We start from the raw sequence: 22,399 nt of genomic DNA, 5'->3' as shown, positions 1-22,399 counted from the left end.
GGTGAGAGTTAATACAGAGAATTATTGATGTCCAGTATGAAAGAAAAACCCAGCAGAAAGATATTTTAATGGAAGGCTATAACATAAAGACATAAAACAAAATGCACATATGCACTGCTGCAGCCGCACGCGAGTACCCACAATTACTCCGCGTACGCTTTATGGCTTGTGAATGATGCAATTTGAAAGAAGCCAGGACTATGGGCTCTGGACCAAGGTTTGGGAGGCACTGGCAGAATTATTTGCCATTGCATCAGCAGCTACAGACAACTGTTTTTACTCCTCTGTATAAGGAAGACGTTACTTCCTGCAACATTTTGACCAATGTTCCATGCTCACGTTTGCATGGGGAACTCTTGTCTGCCGCTTGCTGTTGCCCTTTGCTGTCACCAGAAGCTACAGGAAATTTTTGCTGACCCTTGCCACGCATCGCGGACCCGCCTGCTTGTCTCCCGCTGCCTCCCGCTCTTTGACCATCTGGAGCGGGGCCGCCGAGCGGAGACGGGCGAGGGGCGGACTACAACCCCCAGAAGACCTAGCGGTGTGCCGCGTCACCTGCCAGCGCCAGGAGGCGCTTAAAAGCGTCACCATTACCATCGAGTGGGTGGAACTCTTGTCTGCCGCTTGCTGTTGCCCTTTGCTGTCACCAGAAGCTACAGGAAATTTTTGCTGACCCTTGCCACTCATCGCGGACCCGCCCGCTTGTCTCCTGCTGCCTCACGCTCTTTGACCATCTGGAGCGGGGCCGCCGAGCGGAGACGGGCATGGGGCGGACTACAACCCCCAGAAGCCCTAGCGGTGTGCCGCGTCACCTGCCAGCGCCAGGAGGCGCTTAAAAGCGTCACCATTACCATCGAGTGGGGGGAACTCTTGTCTGCCGTTTGCTGTTACCCTTTGCTGCCACCAGAAGCTACAGGAAATTTTTGCTGACCCTTGCCACGCATCGCGGACCCGCCCGCTTGTCTCCCGCTGCCTCACGCTCTTTGACCATCTGGAGCGGGGCCGCCGAGCGGAGACGGGCGAGGGGCGGACAACAACCCCCAGAAGCCCTAGCGGTGTGCCACGTCACCTGCCAGCCCCAGGAGATGCTTAAAAGCGTCACCATTACCATCGAGTGGGGGGAACTCTTGTCCGCCCTTGCTGTTGCCCTTTGCTGTCACCAGAAGCTACAGGAAATTTTTGCTGACCCTTGCCACGCATCGCGGACCCGCCCGCTTGTCTCCCGCTGCCTCACGCTCTTTGACCATCTGGAGCGGGGCCGCCGAGCGGAGATGGGCGAGGGGCGGACAACAACCCCCAGAAGCCCTAGCGGTGTGCCGCGTCACCTGCCAGCGCCAGGAGGCGCTTAAAAGCATCACTATTACCGTCTCGCGGGACGCGAGCGGGACTCCGGGCCAAGGGCGGGCCCGTTTAAGCCTGTTAAAGACTGGGTAAGACTGGACTGGGCCACGACATTTGCTTTTTGTTTCCCAGGTCATTTATTGTAATCTGAAAGTCCCGATATTTTTTTGTCATCTTACTATCTTATAACAGTATATCTTTCTTAATCATCACCTGTGTTTAGTCATGACTAGAGGGACCAGAAGCAAAACGGCGTTGAACGCTGCACAGATAACAGGCCCAATAAATCTCTATCACCAGGACAAATGAGGCGATAGACCAGAGCATAATCATGTTGGAGCCCAGGGTATCTCAAGAACTGGCAATGGCTAGAAGGTCCTCTATGGGACTTCTCGCTTCCGCCCAAACCCCAACTCAGCCAGGGACGATCACCCCCCTGCTACAGCCACCTGGAATCATAGCTGAGATCCATACTGTCCCCAGCACAGTGGATCTCTCTGCCACTCAGCTGTCTCTTGATTCGCATTTAACTGATTCGCACTTAACTGACGACCTAGAAAAAACACCCGATTTACACCAATGCCAAACTCATGCCGATACTCCGGAAAAAAAGGCTAAAGGGAGGAGGGAGGGTGCCATAGCAAAAAGGGTGAAGAAAAAAAAGACCAACCCTAACGCAAATAAACCTACATCTCCCCTAAATATCCACACACTAGATTTAAATCAGCCCATCCAGAGTCCACAAAATGTTAGTAACATTCCTTTGATCAATATTTCAGAAGTGCCCGAGAATCTAAACAGCATGGGGGCGGTGGGGGGTACGTGTAACACATGTAATACATGTGCATCCAACAAGCAATTGTTAAAAAGTATGGGGGAGCTTCTTAAACGTCATTTGCACCCAGTAGAACGAAGCCTAATGAACATCGAAAAACAATTAGCGAAGTTGAACACACCACCTTTCATCCAGAAAACATTAGGCCCATCAAATGCAGGGGTGGGAAACCTAAAGTTGTTAACACACCAGCCCAATCACACCAACCCGACTCGCGTGCAAAATCTATACAAGTCTCAAAAGTCGCTAATGCGCAACCTGAGCAGAAAAGTATACAAGATACCACCCAGAACACATTAGGAGCCGGGAAGGCTATACCTAATAGAATTCAAGACACCTCTCAGGTCACCCCGGGTCAGTCAAAAGGCCCAACTAAGACGGTTAAGCCGAAAGCTACATCACTCATAACTCCTTAAGGGCTAGCCTCGCAGCCCTTGGGTGATGGAAAGAAGGGAATGAGGTTTAGGCGTCCGATACATCTTCCACCCGAGGCGTCCCCATTTACTGTCATTCTTACTGGGGTTCCAGAGCTGCCGGAAAACACAGATGAACCTTCCTGGTCCCTTCGAAATAAGGTGCTGCAGTGGCTGAGCATAAATAGACCTCTCCAATCACGAAATTCCAGTAGAATCTCTTAGGTACGAAGAGTATCTTGGATTGGTGAATTAAGAAAAAGCATACAAGGCGATTGTGTTATAGTCAACTGTGAGGATCCCTCCACGGTTGATTATATTTGCTCTTGGCCTGCCCTGGCAAAAAAGGGGGGATTGATGCCTACCGTCTCTCCTTTTTTTACCCACCATCGAATATTTTTGACTACGGAGATCCTCCAAGCTGGGAGGAGGGTCCGGATTGGTCCTGGAATCAAGTGGGCCAATGGAATAGGAATAGGAATAGGACCAGAGATTGGGAACCACGGTCTTGGTTTCCCAGAAGAGAACAGTTTAATCTGGAAGGCTGGAGGGGCATTTCAACAAGAATAGATATGACTGTCTAGACATGGTCGATTGACCACCAGGGCACACAATAGGGGTCAAACAGGAGCATAGTATCTTTTCTGCATCTCCAACCTCAGGTAGAGCACCCAACTTGTGTAACAAAAAACACTCCCCTTGTTACACCAGCCAAATCCCGCTAAGCATCAATCCTGCCTTTTTTTGGGCACCAGTAACTTTGGCACAGTCCCCCTCATACCCATTAGTTACGGGCTCCACCCCAGAGAGACCCGACGTCATAGACGTCAATAAGGAATATGATACATCCTCCCATTATGAAACTAATATAGGAACCTTAAATACGATAGGGCATAGCGTAGTTACTAATATGAGCCCACACTCACTGAAAAAAGATCTATCACAATCAGAGAGGAGAGCCAGCGTGACTTTAACATCGTGGAATATAGCGGGTCTCTCCAAGAAATCGAAGGACCAACCATTCTTATCCTTTGCTGATAAATTTGACATTATATGTCTCCAGGAGTGTTGGGACCAGGAGGAGTCCCACATAGAGGGTTTTAATACCCTCTTTACCCCGTCCACTCAGGGCAATCGAGGCAGGGAATCTGGAGGCCTAAGCACGTGCGTTTCTAACTTGGCAAATTTAACAGTAAAGAGATTTGAAAATGAGGGGATCAATAATAAGGAGTGTAAATCCGTGCAGGGTTTTTCTGTTAAAGGGAAAGGTTCGAGTCTTCTTCTGATTAATCTATATAATAATATCTTGAAAGAAGACCCCAAAGCACTACTAGACGTTATAACCTATATTCTAAATCGAGGAACGGGAGAGGCTGTTTGCATTCTTATAGTGGGAGATTTTAATTGTCATTTTTTGCCTTCACAGTGGCTCCGACATTTGTGGCATAACAAACTTAAAAAGGGAACCGAGCACGCACCTCGAACACAATACTTTTGGCAACATGCTAAATCAGTTAATGCATGACTGGGACTTAGGATACGCAAACGAACTTTGAGAGCCCTTGGCTGATTTCCAACCAACTTTCCACGGCCGAGGGTCAGGCACCATTATAGACTTTATGCTGCTGTCGAACAACAAACAGGGCTCTGTACAGGGTTTTAAAACAAAAGATCTAGTAATGAGCGATCATTTTCCAATTAGCATTAGTCTTGATGCAGGCAACCACGATAGCCATGCAGTAAGCTTATCTGAAAAACTATATCGCCATTCAATTTCCCTGTCCAGAAGAAACGGGTATGCCATTAAGTGGGCCAAGGTTGACCCTAAAAACTTCTTAAAGGAGGTAATCGTGAAAGATCATGAGCATTTTCTGACGTACATGGAACAATACCCCAATCCCCATATGATCAGAGCGGCATATGATAAGATAGTCGCCACTATAAATGACAAACCGACCAGGAAATGAAAAGATGGTGAGATGACTAGATCGAACGGCTGGTTTAATTCTGCCTGTACCAGAGCCCATAAAGCTCTTCTACAGGCTATAAAAACCCTCCCGAAAGACATTAAGCTAGTCAGAGTTGCTAGGCTAGATTACAAACAGGCACTCCAAAAAAGGAAGGCTGAACTTAAAAAATCTTGCCTGGGAGGCATTAATTAAGGCCAGTGCCCTCCGGGACAATATTTCATTTAGGAGAGAAATGAATGCCCTGTTTTTTGTAGAGAGAAAGAATGACTCATTGGAGGTAGCCATAGCTGAAGACATGTGGGTCAGCTATTTTACAGCACTGTATAAAAATGATGACTTACCGGAATTAAATTCTTGTGTGACATTACTACATACCGACACTGTACCCCAGTCTGAAGCACCACACATCTTAGATACCTTCCCACTGAATATAGTCTTTTCCCCTTTAGAGGTCGAACAAGCAATTCGAGAAAGCGCCAATTCTAAAGCCCCAGGGCCAGATGGAATTCCTATTGATTTATTTAAAGAAAATATGGAACTCTGGGCCCCGCTTCTCACAAATGTTCTAAATGCCTATAGTCAAACTGGCTTTCCCCCCACATGACAGGAAGCCATTGTAATTCCTATTTTCAAAAAAGGAGATAGGCAGGACCCTAAATGCTATAGGCCAATTTCTTTGCTCGACTCCTTGATGAAAGTAGCTGGGAGAGTTTTACTTACAAAATTGCAATCTTGGGCCAAAGTCGAAGGGGTTCTCTCCAAATTCCAATATGGGTTCAAGAGTGGGCTCGGCACAGTTGAGCAGGGTCTCAATCTGGCATTAATAACTAGCAAATATATGGTGGTAAAGAAAGGGAATTTATACATGACGTTTGTTGATTTAAGCTCAGCTTTCGATTGCTTAAACCACAAAGTGTTATGGACTACCCTGACCAAGATGGGGATAGACCCACACATGTTGAATTTTATAAAAGAACTCTACAGGGGTGCAGGAGCAACGGTCCGTTATGGCAAAAATGGAGAACGCACCAAAAAGTTCCCCATAGAAAAGGGCGTTCGACAGGGTTGCATCCTTGCACCTTTTCTTTTTAATTTGTATATCAACGAAGTGGCAGACTTTTTGACCAGTTTGGAAGTTGACTATCCTAAAATTAACGGCTCGTCGGTACCAATACTACTCTATGCCGACGACGCCGTAATAATGTCACGAACCCAGGTGGGCCTCCAAAAGGCACTAATCGGCTTTTCAACCTTCATGGGCTCTAGGGGTTTGAAGATAAATGTAGGAAAAACTTTCACTATGTGTTGTACTTCAAAAAATAAATCCAAAATAGACTGCAAAACATTCGTTAATCAGACAAAGATAGGCTTGACCAAAACTTTTTCATATTTAGGTACCACTTTTAACAATAGAGGAACATGGACCACAGCTATTGCTACACGCAATCTGGCCTTCTCCCTCACCATCGGCGCAGTAAAACAATTCGCCAAGAGATTGGGCGGAAAACCCATAGACACTCTGCTTAAGATCTATGCAGCTAAATGTGTCTCTACTGCGACCTATGGGGCTGGTATTTGAGGGACGGCCGATTGCTCACAAATTCAATTAGCAGAAAACGCCTTTTTTAGGTATCTGTTAGCTGTCCCAAGATCAATCTCTACAACCATATGCCACAAAGAGCTAGATAGAGTTCACATAACAGACATAATAAAGATGACGCCTGTCATGTTGTGGCACAAGATATGGTCCTCTAAGGATACAGCTTTCAGCAGGGATGTGATCCAAGACTGCATGAACCAATCAGCGGCCAGGAAGTTCACCTGGCTTTCCTATGTTAAAAAATGTTTGTATTCCATTGGCCACTCAGAACTTTATGTAACCCCCAGCTCATGTGCCCTAGTGACGAAAAAAAACTCTAAAAGAAACCTGCCTTGAGCTATTAGAAGACAGGCGGTGGTATCTGGACGGAAACAAATCTACGATCATATCTCATCGTCTCATCCTACATGGCACAGGACTACATCCTTACCTGGCCCCGGTTCTTCCCAGTTACCCTAGGAGGTTACTGACCAGGATGAGGACTGATTGTTTTTATAGGTTGATATCATTTCCCGCCCAAAATGACTGGTCTGCTACACTATTAAAGTGTCCTTGTGATGATCTATCTACTCAGTCAAACATTTACTGCATCTTTTTTTGCAAATATTATGAGTGGGGCAGAAAGAGGTATCTGCTACCCCTCTTAAAGATGTGGGACTGAGACAATGTAAACCAGCCCTGATCAGACTATACATGCTACAAGATGAACTTACTAGGGCCGTAGCTGTTAAATTCCTGAAATATATAGTAAGATGTAGAGGCTTAATGGTATAATGATTGCACAATGGTATTATATTGTACTCCTTTTCATTTAACAGTACACATTAATATCCTAGGTCTCTCAAAGTATTCCAATGACGGTTTTTAATGTTTTCTTTTATATTATGTTTTTATGCAAAATAATGTATTAAATTGTACTAATGTAGTTTGAGGATGAAATGTTTTTAAATTTTTAATGTGCTTTTATGGTCTTTGAACAAATACCGAATAAAGCTATCTTTGAATCTCGAATCTTGACCATTGTTCCATGCTCACGTTTGCATGTAAAACTTGGTCCTTCTCTTCCTGTGCATACCCGGGGCCTGCTCTAGGGTGTTGCGATTGGTGCCACCGCACCGGGTGTTGACTTTGGGTGGGGCGCCATGTTTATTGTTTTCAAAGCACCTGATGCCACGTTTCTTTACCTAGCAAGTTTCAAGCATCGTTAAATATATCACGATAACTACGGTGATTAATGTTCTTTCTGGAGAAAGACCAGAGCCTTATCTGGAAGTGGAAGTTTTGACTCATAGCGCAGATGGTTAACTATGCCTGCTGCAAAGAACTAGTCCCATGCTCTAATGCACACTAAACATACGTTGGTGTGTCACGCGATGCGACGCAATGACGTCTGCGGGCCCGTATGAGGGGAATGCGACTCACATTACCGTGTCCCTGAAAAAATGTTCACAAGAAGGTGTCACCAACATGGAAAGTTAGGAAAGCTGTGGGGTAAACAGTCTTAAATGTATTAAGACCCACCTGTGACAGCAGGTTATCCTTGAAGTTAGTGTTAATCAGCCATGGTGGAAATGTAAACAACGTGGTGGATTGTGGGAAGAACAGTTTAGAGGCTGAAATGTCATCAGTTTGTTTTAATGTATCCAGCCTTTTTGATTCAAAAACAGCTGGTGTGTTGTACCAGTACCAGGGCCAATGTGCCCCCTCTGCAGCAAAGAGTTATCCCCATAGACATCAAAAACAAATCCCCTTAGACATCGAAAATCAAAACATCAAAAGCCCTCAGACGGAATCAGCAGGCAGTTCCCTTTCTTGTACAAACAGGATCACATTTCTTAACACCTACAATATCACATTTCTCATACTAGAATATCACATTTCTCATACTAGGATAAGCAATTCAAGTGAACCTACAGAAAAGCCAAACATAGTAGACGCTCCCGTCATGCGAGTCGCACTACCAGGGATGGAAAGTACACCAGGGACAGACACCTCCACTCTGTGTGGGGGCTGAGACGTCATTTAAACGACTCTCTTGATATTTCAAAGGGCTAGGAGATCATCTTAAGAGGGTGATAGGGCTCCAATACATAAAATGGCAGACAAAAGATATTGTCCTACTACAAGAAACCCACCTAGTCGGGAACACTTGTAAGGCACTCGATAGGTGGGGCTATAAACTAATTGCACACTTAGACTTCACTTCAGGGTCTGAGGGTACAGGGATGCTCAAAGGTAAAAACTTTCCCTTCATAATGGCACACTCTTTTACAGATGCACTGGGCCGCTTTGCGGCAGTGTCCATCACTTGGGAGGGTAGATGTGTTAACATCATGTTGGCTTATGTACCTCCAGCGCTAAACAGTATGGCTATTGCTGATACGAGTAAGATGATACTGGATCTACCGGAGTGGGGAGCTAGTGATAGGAGGAGATTTAAATATGATATTATATGATTAGATAGATAGATTCCCACGCAGAAACATCTCTCGCACTAAAACCACTATGACTGACTTCATGGGTGTCCTGGAATTGGTGGATGTCTAGCTCAAGGCCCACCCCTAAACACGATGATACACATTTTACTCTGGAGCGATAATAGCCTGTCCTGAATGGATTACATTTTGACGTTGACCGACAAGAAGTACCCTTTCACAGAAGTAAAACCCTGGCTAGGGGTTTTTTGCACCACGCCCCAATATGGGCTAAGTAAGCATTGGGAACCACACCTACTCGTAGAACAATCTCGATTAACCCTTGGTACCTTAAAATCCCACATATTAAAACCAACATCCACAAACGACTATTTCAAAGAGAACGTGGGGTCAATCCAATATCTGGGAGGCCTACAAGACTAGAGGAAAGAGAAGGGCTAAAAGCTTGAGGAATTGAAGCAAGATATTTCAACCAGGGTACAGGCAGCTACACACCACAAGATGAGGCAGCCAGACATACACTAGAATTAAAGCGTCTGGAGTAAAGGACTGACAACAGAAGATGCTAGGGATTGCTCGATAACGACTCCACGAGGAGAAGATGGTGAGTTGCTGAGAGATCCACAGGCCATAACAGATGATTTAGCAGCCTACTTCACACAACTTTATGCTCACGTGGCCTCGGCCATGACAGAGAAGTCTAGGGAATTGTTAGCTGACCTACCGGTTCCGACCCTATCGTTGGAGGACCAACAATCACTCGGGGCAGATCTCACGATGGAGGAAATAATGTCGGCCATACAAAGTACACAATCGGGAAAGGCAGTGGGGCCAAATGTCCTCCCAATACAGGTCCTTAAAATAAGCGTAGCCTAATTGGCACTGCACTTGCTCATTATGTACCTAAAAAGCAAACAAGTGGGTACACTACCAAGACGTGAACGAGTGGCCTTTATCGTAGTGATTCATAAGAAGGGAAAACCTGCGAAAAATTATAATTCCTATCACCCTATATCTCTGCTAAATGGGGAGGTCAAAATCCTGGCTAAACTATTAGCGATGCGGCTGCTCCCAGTTGCGAGTTGGATTAGATGCCTGCATGGCCTTCGACACAGTCAAATGGCCATATGTTTGCTGTTCTAGAGCATATGGGAGTGGGAAAAAACATTATCACGTGGATTCGATTGCTATATGCGCAGCCAAAAGCACAAGTAGTGGTGAGCGGACATACATCGAAGACAGGGTTGCCCGTTGTCACCAGTTATATTCTAATTGATCCTCGAACCTTTGGCGAGCTGGATATTGGGAGGGATCGTTTGATACAAGGCTTACAATGGACGCTGGGAAGGCAAAATCTCTTTTATGCAAATAACATACTGTTATAATTAGCCTCGGCACAGTACTCCATTTGCAGGGTACTCAAGATCTGTTCGAATTTAAGAAAATACTCCGGATATACCATTAACTGGCCTAAATCGGTAGTCTTCCTGTTGCATGGCCCAGCCCCAGTCCTGCCAGTCAAATGTGAAGCAACAATAGTGGCTGAGAGAATCCGGTATCTAGGGATATTCACCACGCCTAACCCTGAATTTTTCTATGAGCATAATCTCCCGGGCCCGCTAACCTGTCTGCAAGGAGACGTGCAACACTGGAAATCACTGCCACTGTCCCTACTGGGACGAGCGGCGCAATTTAAAACGATGGTGCTCGTTTCTTGTATGCCTTGCATATTTTAAATCAATAGAAGGGGAAGTTAGAATTCTACTCTGGGACAGAAAGCCACCTCGCATTGCAGTCCATAAACTTGTTAGGGAATGGTATGATGGGGAGGATTGCTCTGCTTAATATCCATGCATACTACTGGGTAGCACAACTGTTGGTCATTGATAAGTAGATATATCACACACAGAATGAACTGGCCTGTCGTGTGGATAGGTAGTTGATCGGCACTGGGGGTACAGAGAAGCCCTATATACAAATCTGAGCAAACAGCAGCTTACTGGACCAGTGGCACAAACGGTTGCCCAATGGCACAGTTACAAAGAAACTGGACTGGAATAACAAAGTGACACTTAAAACGCCCCTCTGGCAAGCAGCGCAACTAGGGAGACTAGGCCGCTACCAGGGCTACGATAAATGGGATATTATCGGCATATCAAAAGTGGGTGACCTTTGGGTAAGGGGTAAACAAATCTCTTACACTGACCTACAGAAAGAATATCAACTGTCAGATGGTGAAACATTTAGATACTTACAAATAAGACATGCTCTAAGGGCAGTGGTTCAAGCCGAAGAAAGAAAAACGGAGGCCTTACCTCTAGAATATATATACAGAATATATAGATCATAGGTCCATTTCCCTGACCTACCAGATAATAATAAATACCGTACCTGACCCGCTTAAACGTCTTCGTGAGCGCTGGCGGGCAGTTATAGGAAACCTGGGGGAAGAGGACTAGCTTGATGTGCCATCCTCCCCACATGAAGTAGCCAGATCATCAAGGCTGAGACTAATTCAACTAAAAATACTTCATAGATAATACATTTCCTGTGCCACTCTAGTTAAAATGGGAAGGAGAGAAAAGGCAGAGTGCAGAAGGTTATGATGGGGTATTGGCACTTTCTCTTGGAATGCTCGGCTGTCAGGGTATACTGGGACACAATAATCATATGTATGAGAGACGTTATTGGGGGAGCCCTACAGCTATCCCTTAAACTATGCAAACTTAATATATGGGAGGCAGCTGCATGACCCATACGGAGCAAATTTGGATCACTATAGGACTGATAATTGCAAAATGAAACTGCCCGGAGATGGGGTGTGGTTGAGTCACCAACCGTAGAGGAGTGGGAATGGGACATGGATTGGTGCATGATTGCAGAAAGAGGTCTATAAAAGCAGGTGGTTCCCCTAGAAGTGGGACCAGTTATGTAAATGGATTGCCCACAGGGGCATAATTTGAGTCTCCCCCTCCCTCCGAGGAAATAGATCCTGTGGGGAAGGGAAAATTACAGATGTAAATGACGAAGAAATGTGAGTGAAAGCGATTTGCAATCTTTTCATTAGTTTCTAAATGTAATGCTCTTTGAAGCCTGCTCTATACTTGCACAAATTCAATAAAAAAAATCCCCATAGACTAAAGACCAATCTTCAGGCATGCACGGCAGGTGAGGAGGACTAAGCAAGACGTCCAGAAAAATTCAACCAAACATAAAACGAAGCCCCATGGTGCCACAGGTTGCACCCGCGCGTCTGGAGTGGGTGCTTGACCCCCTCCCCCCCCTCACCCAGAAGTGAACAAGCTAACCTGGGCCCTCAGCCTGGCAAAAGCACTACCACACCGAAGTACGTCTTGAGCACTCGCACTCCGTGCTGAGAGATCCAGGGGCTAGTGAACAGGAGCAGCACTCCGAGGGGGATAGTGGAGGCGCCGCCGTCAGACCCCCAGTCAACGTGGTGAACACCAGAAACCGGACTGCATTTAAAACCGCTAGCACTGCTGTCTAGACAAATGGTGGGCTCTGGGCAGTCCAAAGCAGATGGTCTGATAACCCGGCCGCCTGCGTGGTACAGCCTACCGGTCGCACTGTGGGAGCCAGCAGGGCCAAAGAGCTCCGGGCTCAGGAGTTGGACGCTGTACCCAGGTAGGCCACCTGCGAGGCATAGCTCGCTAAGACGCCAGGAGCAGATGAGACGTGTCACGCTGTAGGGGTCACCAGGGTCAAAGACCTCCAGGATCAGGTGCCGGACCCAGGTAGGTGCACCAACTCGTACGTGGGTCTGTAAATTGGCGGAACACTCACCCTCAATAAAGTACACCAAATCTGGTGAAAGACGCCATCCTCTTCGGAGAGGACAGCGGACGTTCCACCAACGATCACAGGTCAAGTAATTCAGGTCTTGATAGCCACCCCGTCTTCAAAGTCGACCCGGGTAATAACCTCACCAGTCCGGAGAAGTCACAACGAGAGTCTCAGACCTTCGGAAAAGTGCAATATAGTTCAACCAATAATAAACATCATAGTCGAGGACACACCTCTTCATTGTTCTTAAACATTAAAGCTATCCTCATCTCGAAGTTAAATAACCACGTACTGAAAATGTGCACGAAATAGCAAAACCCATCTACCCGTCATAAAAAAAATGCTCCACAGAGATTCCTGAGCTGTTTCCACCTGCTCTCTTTATACTCATATTACAAACCACTGCTGCCTGCAAGTGTCTTGCGAGTTACGTATGTGAACACTGCTAACAATGCTGTATCTTTGTGCTGTGGTTCAGAAGTGCATAATAGCTCCCAGAATGTGTCGTATAGAATTAAAGCTATGAATCCAGGCAAACATAACTGAGGGTTATGGGGAATGTGTAACTAATTTTGTTTGTTTGTCACTTGGAAAAACATTATGGTGTAGAATATTTAACACAAGGCCCACAGTAAAAATATTCATTTGCAAAAAGTGGGACTGAGACGTTGTGCTGTACATGATATAAGATGCTTTATCTCTGGTGCATTGTATTGGCCAACTCATCACTTCACTTTGTATTAAGCAATTGTATTTTTATATCTGATAGAAACAGTTAGTTATAGATACCTTACCTTAGAATTACCCCCAGGCGTCAGACTGGATCCGGAAAGTTTTTCATCAGCAGTACCCTTGCGCGTCGGAAGGTGGCGTTGGTCGACCTTGCATCTGTCGCCGTCGCCGTCGTGATCGCCCTCGTGCGCTGACGTCAGTTCTTTCTTTTTCCGCACCAGCGAGCGCAGATCCGGAGAGGGAGGTACCCCCACTCACTTTTTGACTGACTTTTTTGTGACTTTTGTTGACTTCCTTTTTGAGTTTTACATTCACTCCTGGTGCATGAAGGATGCCCGGCTTCAAGGCATGCAGTTCCTGTACTCGACTGATGTCGGTTACGGATCCGCACCCCCTGTGCCTCTTCTGCCTGGAGTGCGACCAAAAGGTTGTGCTCCGACTGCCAAACCATGGCTTGAAGTCTTTGCAGGAGTGGTCCCGAAAGCTCCTAGAGGCCCAGTACTCAGCTCCGCGTCGCTCAAGGTCCCGGTTACGTGGGAAGGCGTGGGACCGATCGCCGCGTCATCACCATCACTCCTCTTCTTAGTCTTCGCACTCAGGGTCAGGTAAGTCGAAACACAAAAAGAAGTGTAAGAAACATCGTCGTTCTTCGACTTCCCCTCATCCATCGGCCGACGCGACGAACAGTGCAGGTGGTGGGGCACCCGCACGTGGAGCCTTCAGGGTCGACTGCCCTTCCTTCCCTTCCCGGGACCCAGAGCGACACCTGCCTAGCTTCGTCAATTTTACGATGCGATGCATGCCATCTTTGGGCAGCCTGACTCCGCCGGCGTGTCTTCGGGCCCTGCGGACTCGAGTGGGGGCCCTAGGCCTTCGACCCCATCGGCTCCGGCCTCGGCACCCCTGGGCCCCCTTGGATCCAGGCCTGGGTCTGCGCCGGTCGACTTCGTTACACCTCCGTCAGCATCACAGGCACCACGTCCGCTGCCTGGACCCCCAGCCGGCATCGACCCCGGCTTCCGCCCTGATGTGGACACGTAGCTGGACCGGCATCGTCCGATGCCAGATCCGGCGCCGATGGGTACTTTTGTCCCTGTGTTCGACCCTGGCCGTTTTCAGCCAGAATGGCAGCCAGAGGAGGGTGAGGAAGATTGGGAGGGGTCTGGTAACCCTTTAACAGACCAGTTGGATTACGATCCGGACTGGAGAGAGGAACTGGGGGATGCCAGTGGTCTGGATACCTCCCCAGACCTAGGCATGTTGTCTCCTACCATGGCTAGGGAGGAGGAGCGTCATACGCAGTGGTGTTGTGTAGGGCGGCAGAGGCTCTCCACCTCGAGCTTCCTACGGTGGCAGTCAGGACTAACCTCCTGACAGAGGTGCTTCAGCCGGCAGTGAGCTCTTCGGAGCCCTTGCTGCCTGTCAATGAAGCTCTAACAGACATCCTTTTGGGCACTTGATCTAGGCCCTGTGGATAGGATGATTGCCTGACATCACCGCCCGGCCCCGGGCGACCCCACTTTCCTCTCCCAATAACCCACCCCTGAGCGCTTGGTGGTCCAAGCCTCTCCATCCAAAGTTGTCTTCCCTACCGCTCCATCTGATAGGGAATCCAAAAAGCTGGACCAACTTGGGAAGAAGATGTTTTCGTCCTCCAGCATGGGACTGCGGTCAGTAAACACTGCATGTCTGTTGGGCTGTTATTCCCACTCTGTGTGGGATACAGTGGCGCGAGTGCTGCCTCAGTGCCTGAAGGATGCCGGGGCTGTGCTCTCCCATGCAGTTGCCGAGAGGAGAGATGCAGCGAACTTTACCATACACTGTGGGCAGGATACCACCGACGCACTTGGCAGGACGAGTGCCACGTCAGTAGCCCTTCGATGCTACGCCTGGTTGCGTTAGACTAGTTTTTTCTGGGGATGTCCTATCCACCCTTATGGACATGCCCTTTGATGGCTGTCACCTTTTCGATGACAAGGCAGACAGTGCGCTAGAGGACTCTCGGGCTATGGACAGGTCATTGGGCCTCTCCACCACCCACCCTGCGCAGTCTGTCTTTCGTCCCTTTCGTAGCTATGAAAGGGGTGCCCCACAACGTCTCGCTCTGCTCCGAGCACTCTTAAGAACTACCTCTCTGCCATTTCAGCCTTCCTCATGCTCCCTGATCAGCCTTCTCTTTTCAAGTCCCCTGTTGTAAATAGATTTCTTAAGGGCATTACTCATCTGTTTCCTCCTGTTCCCTTCGTAATGCCCCAGTGGGACTTGAACTAGGCTCTAACACATCTTATGAGCGCTCCCTTTGAGCCACTGCATAACTGTCCTCTCGAACTTCTTGCTTTAAAAACTGCCTTTCTGGTGGCCAACACCTCTGCCCGCAGGGTGAGTGAGCTACAAGCTATGTCCTCCAATCTTCCCTTTCTGGCTGTTCATCCGGACAAGGTCGTCCTCCGAACTCTACCTTCCTTTTTTCCAAAGGTGGACACTTCTATTCATATTGGCCAAACCATCACTTTGCCCACCTTCTTTCTGCCTCCGCATCCTTCAAAAGCGGAAGAGAGGCTCCACCGTCTGGATCCAAAACATGAACTCTCCTCCTACTTGGATCGCTCCAAACGATTCCTGGTGGACGACCAGCTCTATTTTGGTTACACAAGCACTAAGAAAGGTCAGGCTGTGCACAAGCGGACCATCTCCAGCTGGGTAGTTCTGTGCTTCAAGGCCTGCTATTCTTTGGCAAAGAAGGAGCCTCCAGTGGGGCTGCGTGCCCATTTCACCAGAGCGACGGTAGCTACTACTGCTTTGGGACATGGAATCGCACTAAATTACATCTGTCAGGCAGCTATGTGGGCCTAGCTGCACACTTTCACCAAGCTTTACTGCCTGGACAGCCAAGTCCGGAAAAACAGTCTCTTTGGCAGTTCTAATCTCTAGGACTTTCGGGTGTGAACTTAGTTTGCAGACTCACCTCCCGGGTTGGTTTTGCTGGGGTATCTATTCTAAGGTAAGGAATCTATAACTTTCTTTCGGATGAACAAGTTACTTACCTTCGGTAACAATATATCTGTAAGAAACATAGGTTTGTTATAGATTCCTTAATGCCCACCCATCCTCCCCGTTCTGCGAACTGACTTCTAGGGTTAAGGACTTTTTTTCAGGGCACCAGTGGTCAGTGTCTTGCATGGCTCTGCACTTCTGGCATGGAAAGTCGTGTAACAAACTGACGTGAGTGCGCAAGGGCGGCATCTGTGTAGCTACCGTGACGTCATCCCTGGCGACGCCGACGACGGATGCGGAGTCAACCGATGCCACCTTCCGACGCGCAGGGGTACTGCTGACGAAAAACTTTCCGTATCCAGTCTGACACCTGGGGGTAATTCTAAGGTAAGGAATCTACAACTAACCTATGTTTCTTACAGATATATTGTTACCGAAGGTAAGTAACTCTTTCTTCCTTTTTTATGTTGTTGTGCTTCCATTCTAATCATGTAGAGATTTAAAGTATGTGACTTTGGTCTTTAACATTGTTAACCTGCTTTTTGCCCTCGCACATTTCATGTAAATCTTTTTAGCATTTACAAAAATACCGAAAAAATCAAGAATATTAAGTTGCAGATATTGCTGTTAACTGTACACCTGTAGTGTGGGAACCAGGTAGTGAGGTTGAGTTGCATTATTGCTTTCTTTGTTATAATATTTGATGTATTTTGGTCATTTCACAGCCCAATGTAAGAGTGAAAACGCCGGAAGTGACCGTGGCAATAATGCAGGAATTAAACCGCAGGGGTACACTCAAAAATGCCCTTGCAGGAAGGGATGAAAAACAGCTCAGTTTATTACTTGGTTTCTTACTAAGGTAAGAGTTTATTCACTGAACATGCAAAAAAGTATTATCATTTGGGTAGTCAGACTAATTAAATATAAGCCTCTGGATCTTGCATTTCCTTTTACTTCTTCCCAGATGCTTTCAGATAATTTGCACCCCTTTATCTTTCCAACTCCCTGTCCAGTTACTGTTTCTGGATTTGCATGCTGTCCATTATTCCGCCATCTAGTAGTTGTATCCACAACGAGAGTTTTTTCTTATACCCCCTTTTTTCCAATTGGGATTCCACTAGAGGTTTGCAGTACTAATCCCCTATGAAATTGAAAGTAAACCTGCAAAGCACCAGCGCTTGGTTGCCATTTTCAGAATCTTTTCTGCCCTTGAGTTCAAAGCAAGGTTTGGAGCCCCAGGTTATGGATCGTTGAGGAGGAGGAGGTGGTGCAGAGACCTGGATCAAATCAAGCAAATCTACAATGAAACAGCAGACATCGAAAAATAGATGACCAGAACTAAAAACACTGGAGAGAACGTTTTTTTTCTTTTGGGCTACATCCACATGGAGTCAGAAAATGCATAGCCAAGGCGATAACATTTCCTAGGCCTCCTTTAACTTTAAAATGCATTTTAGTAGTAGCTGCATATTTGAGAATTCAGGATATACATCTGACAGCAAAATTGAACAGAGAGCTACTGTGGTGGACAGCAGAAAACACATTAGGCAGATTAATCCAACAGCCATACCCCACAATAACCATCTCCATGGAAGCATTCCACACAAGATGGTGTGCTGTACTCCTCAATAGGCTGTAAACCACACAACTAAAGACAGTTTTCCTAACATTGAATGCTTTTCACAAGTTGATGTTGGTAAAGGTAGAACAAATCCAAACGGAAAGCATAACTTTGAAATCCAACTGAACAAGCAGGGTACATGAAGTCATATGTCCTGTCCAGTCTAGCACTTCAAAGGGAGATATCCCTAATAGGGCTACACCTGTCAGGGCAGCAAAATATGGAAGCAAACCGATTAAGCTGGCAAGAATGAATTTCTCACAAGAGGGAGCATAACCAAGAGGTGGAAAGACACAATCTTCCATACTTGGGGAAGCCCACAAATAGTGCAGTGTATGCAAACACAAAATTTCAAAACTTTACATTCAGGTATACTCAACTCCAAAGGGAGTGACTGTCCATAAAATTGTCAGATATGTTTGCGTAGGCCTTTCCACTGATCCTTTTAATAGCAGTAGTGGACAACACATGCGCACAAACAGGATTCTGTTTCCAGTTGACCCACAGTGGGCTGGACATTCATGCTATTTGGATCCAGTGGAGATGGCAGAAGGCAGGATGATTAAAATTGCAGTATTTCAAAAACTTTTATCCTTCAAGAAAGGCTAGTGCACCTCCGGGAGCCATCCAGCCTGACCAGTAGTATGTATGGCTCCTGAAGACCTCGGTTTTGATCACCTAGGTCTCCAAAATAGGTGTGTGAGGGTACTCATGCGGGTCAGCTGGCCAACCACACGCAATTGCCATGAAGCCAATGGACCAGGGTCATCCATTGATGCAAGAAAGAAAACCTGCTGCATGGCCTGACGGGGATTATGACTAACATCATATACGTGATGTATCATGTTAGATGCAATGTTCTTATACCCCTCCAGTATGGTACACCTATAGTTGCATACTCCAGAGGTGCATCAAGGAAGACATTTTCTGCCATACCTGTGATTAAAAAGGTCCTACAAAGAATGATGTGGATTGCACCACCAAGGTGGACCCCCATGCCAATGTGGGACCTTAACCTGGTGCTGGCACAACTCATGAAACCGATGTGCAGAAGAGGCCTCAAATGCTTAATGCTGAAAACAGCCTTTTTATTTCCAATCACCTCTCCATGCAGGGTGCGCTAATTGAAAGCTCCTACTATACATGAGCCATACATTCAGAGATACACACAGGTAGGGTAATTATGAGAGCTAACCCCCCACTTCATTCCAGAGCTAGTATCTTTGTTATGTGAACTAATCAATACCACCAGCATTCTTTCAGCTCGTATAAATAAAGATATAAAGATCACTGAACGCGCTAGACACAAGGAAAGCAGTAGTGCGCGGTTGTACTCCTAGTACGGCCCGCCAGCAGCCCGGCAAGCCTTCCTTGGCGGCCCGCTGACCTTGCAGACATTGTACCTGTGTGTTTTTTTGTTAAGGAGTGTCAGCAAACACCGCCGCAGCAGCGCAGACTCCAAGAGACTCTGCTCTGTGGGGGCCGCAGCGATAGGCAGAGTGGAGCCACAGGGGCAGTAAGAAGAGGTGAAATACAACAAAGCTGTGTTAGCAGTAAATGGTCTTTTAAAATCTGTGAAGTACTCTGGTGCGTCTGTGTGTGCGCCCGGGAAGCTGTCTCAGCCCCGGGATGACACAAGCGGGGTGAGGTGACAGAGGGTGAAAGTGGATGGCCAACTGCAAAGGAAATTGGGGGCTGCTGTATAATGGAGGGGTAAATAGCTAACTTGGTATTACGTGTGTCAGAAAGTAACATGGAATAATCATATAATTGCCAAAGCCAACTAGGTGATGCTGCACGTGGCCTTGCATTTCACTGGGATTTTCCATTAAAAAGAGTCATGCAAGCTATGTCAGTGTGTCCTGTTAAGAATGATGGGGAGGATAAAGCAAAAAACTAGAAAAGAGACAATACATGGAGAAACGCAGCCACAGGCAGGAAAATAAGGTAAAGAGAAAGAGGACACAGATGAAGAGAAAAGAGACAGCAGAAGAGAGAAACAGAATGAGAGAGAGTTAGAGAGGAAGAGAAATGTTTTTTTCCAGTTACAGCCCATCAACAACAACAAGTAACACAATCACAGACATAGCAATCGCCAATTGGAACATGAAGATAATGGTGTGTAGAATTTGAAAGTGAGCACAAACATAAGTCCTGTGTTTTAGGACAATTAATTATATGCGCTTTGATCCAAGCTGTGAAATCAGAGTGACCGAGGACAGCAGGGAGTGAGAGCCGGGTAAGGTGACGGAGGACAGGAGGGTGTGAGAGCTGGATGAGATAACGGAGGACAGCAGGGTGTGAGAGCCGGTGAGGTGACTGAGGACAGCAGGGTGTGAGAGCCAGGTGAGGTGACATAGGACAGCAGGGAGTGAGAGTCGGATGAGATGACGGAGTACAGCAGGGAGTGAGAGCCGGTTGAGGTGACGGATTGCAGCAAGGAGTGAGAGCTGGTTGAGGTGACGGAGGGCAGCAGGGAGTGAGAGCTGGATGAGGTGACGGAGGACAGCAGGGTGTGAGAGCCGGGTGATGTGACGGAGGGCAGCAAGGAGTGCGAGCCGGGTGAGGTGACAGATTACAGCAGGGAGTGAGAGCCGGAGGACAGTAGGGCGTGAGAGCCGAGTGATGTGACTGAGGGCAGCAAGGAGTGCGAGCCGGGTGAGGTGACGGAGAACAGCAGGGTGTGAGAGCCGGGTGAGGTGACAGAGGGCAGCAAGGAGTGAGAGCTGGGTGAGGAGTGCATTAAGATCCTATGATGTGATGTTTACTGAGGCACAGAAACAGATAGAGACAGAAACAGACCGAGACAAATAGAGACAAAGAGAGACAGAGACAGGGACAAACTGACAGATAGAGACAGATGGAGGCAGAGACAGATGGAGGCAGAGACAGATGGAGGCAGAGACAGATGGAGGCAGAGACAGATGGAGGCAGAGACAGGGGCAGACTGACCGAGGCAGAGAGGGAGACCGGGACAGATAAAGGCAGGGACAGATAGAGGCAGGGACAGAGACAGAGATAGAGACAGAAAGGGAAAGGAGCTGACAGATAGAGGCAGAGACCGGGGGAGGGAGAGAGAGAGACAGAGAGAGAGAGAGGTAGAGGCAGGGACAGAGAGAGGCAGAGGCAGGGACAGGGGCAGACAGATAGAAGCAGCGACAGATAGAGACAGAGATAGACAGGGACAGACTGACAGAGCCAGATGGAGGCAGAGCCAGATGGAGGCAGAACCAGGGACAGGCAGCGATAGATACAGAGAGAGAGACAGATAGAGGCAGAGGCAGAGACAGATAGAGGCAGAGACAGAGATAGAGACAGACAGAGATAGATAGACACAGACAGAGACAAACCGAGACCGGGGCTGACAGATAGAGGCAGAGAGAGACAGAGAGACGGAGAGGGAGACAGATAGAGAGAGAGACAGAAAAAGAGAGACAGAGATAGAAACAGAGTCAGACAGAGACAGATAGAGGCAGAGAACGGGACAAACAGATAGAGGCAGAGAGAGACGGAGAGGGAGACCAATGGAGTGAGACAGATAGACGGAGACAGAGGGAGAAGGGCGACAGACAGAGGAAGACAGATTCAGACTGAGAGAGACCGAGGGAGAGAGTGAGGGAGACAGAGAGAGTGAGGGAGACAGAGAGAGTGAGGGAGACAGAGAGTGAGGGAGACAGAGAGTGAGGGAGACAGAGAGTGAGGGAGACAGAGAGAGTGAGGGAGACAGAGAGAGTGAGGGAGACAGAGAGAGTGAGGGAGACAGAGAGAGTGAGGGAGACAGAGAGAGTGAGGGAGACAGAGAGAGTGAGGGAGACCGTGAGAGTGAGGGAGACCGACAGAGTGAGGGAGACCGACAGGGCGAGAGGGAGGGAGAGAAAGAGAGATTGAGAGGGAGGGAGAGAGAGATGTGTGTATGCCGGGTCTGGTTGCTCAGTGGACAAAGGTGTCCGCTGCAGGGGCCTGTGTTCAACCGCAAGGTCACTTTTTTTTGCTCCTCCCCCCTTCCCCCCCCCTCCCCCCTCCCTCCCCCTCCCTCCCGCCACCACCAGGGCGGGAAGGAGGGGGGGTAACCCTTGCCCACAAACCACACTGTAAATGTGGCCCCCCAAGAGAAAGCTTGCGAGTACCCACGCAGTAGTGTAATGCCTACAGAAAATCAAGTCAATAAGGAAAAGGGAGCAATTCTTTATCTCCATGCACCAGTTAATAGGGATTTCCTGGGGTATCATGATGGTTTGTACAAATCATTCAGACCTGCTACACCCGAGAGAGAAACAAACCGAGTGCATTCCACCAGGGAAAAAGGGGCCACACTGGCCTTCACTGTGAATATCTCCATTAAAGACCCCTGCATGGCCTCAACGTGCTGATTAACCCATACTGCAAAACACACAAGATGATGGACGGAATGTTGCACAATGGCAAAACATTCACCCCCATTCACAGATCTGGGTTTAATCCATCGTTATTTTGCTCACCAAGCCACCCCAGTTCAGACATGGCCATATGCAAATCAGCCTTGACCCTGTGCCTCATGGGAACAGTCAAGCCCGAACTGCCAAGTCGAGTCTTCCCTGGACCGGAATCAAGCATCCTAGGACCGGTTTCTGGCTATCAGCTGTCTTCAGCCAGGATAGCTTGACTCCAGTGGCGT

At 47.6% G+C, this 22,399-nt stretch overlaps 1 protein-coding gene across 3 annotated transcripts in view; it reads left to right on the top strand.

The window, feature by feature from the left end:
* Window positions 1–22,399, top strand: part of UTP15 (UTP15 small subunit processome component) — a 226,069-nt gene that overhangs the window by 175,568 nt on the left and 28,102 nt on the right. For all 3 annotated transcript variants that reach the window (XM_086960791.1, XM_086960792.1, XM_086960790.1), the window contains exon 11: window positions 16,850–16,983. In XM_086960791.1, coding sequence (XP_086816917.1) covers window positions 16,850–16,983 — 134 coding nt within the window. The remainder of the gene's footprint in view (window positions 1–16,849; window positions 16,984–22,399) is intronic.

This window comes from Lissotriton vulgaris, chromosome 3_1 (assembly GCF_964263255.1).
Source record: "Lissotriton vulgaris chromosome 3_1, aLisVul1.2, whole genome shotgun sequence".
NCBI classification, from domain to species: domain Eukaryota; kingdom Metazoa; phylum Chordata; class Amphibia; order Caudata; family Salamandridae; genus Lissotriton; species Lissotriton vulgaris.
Note: the sequence above shows the minus strand (reverse complement) of the source record. Positions and strands in the feature narration are given on the sequence as shown.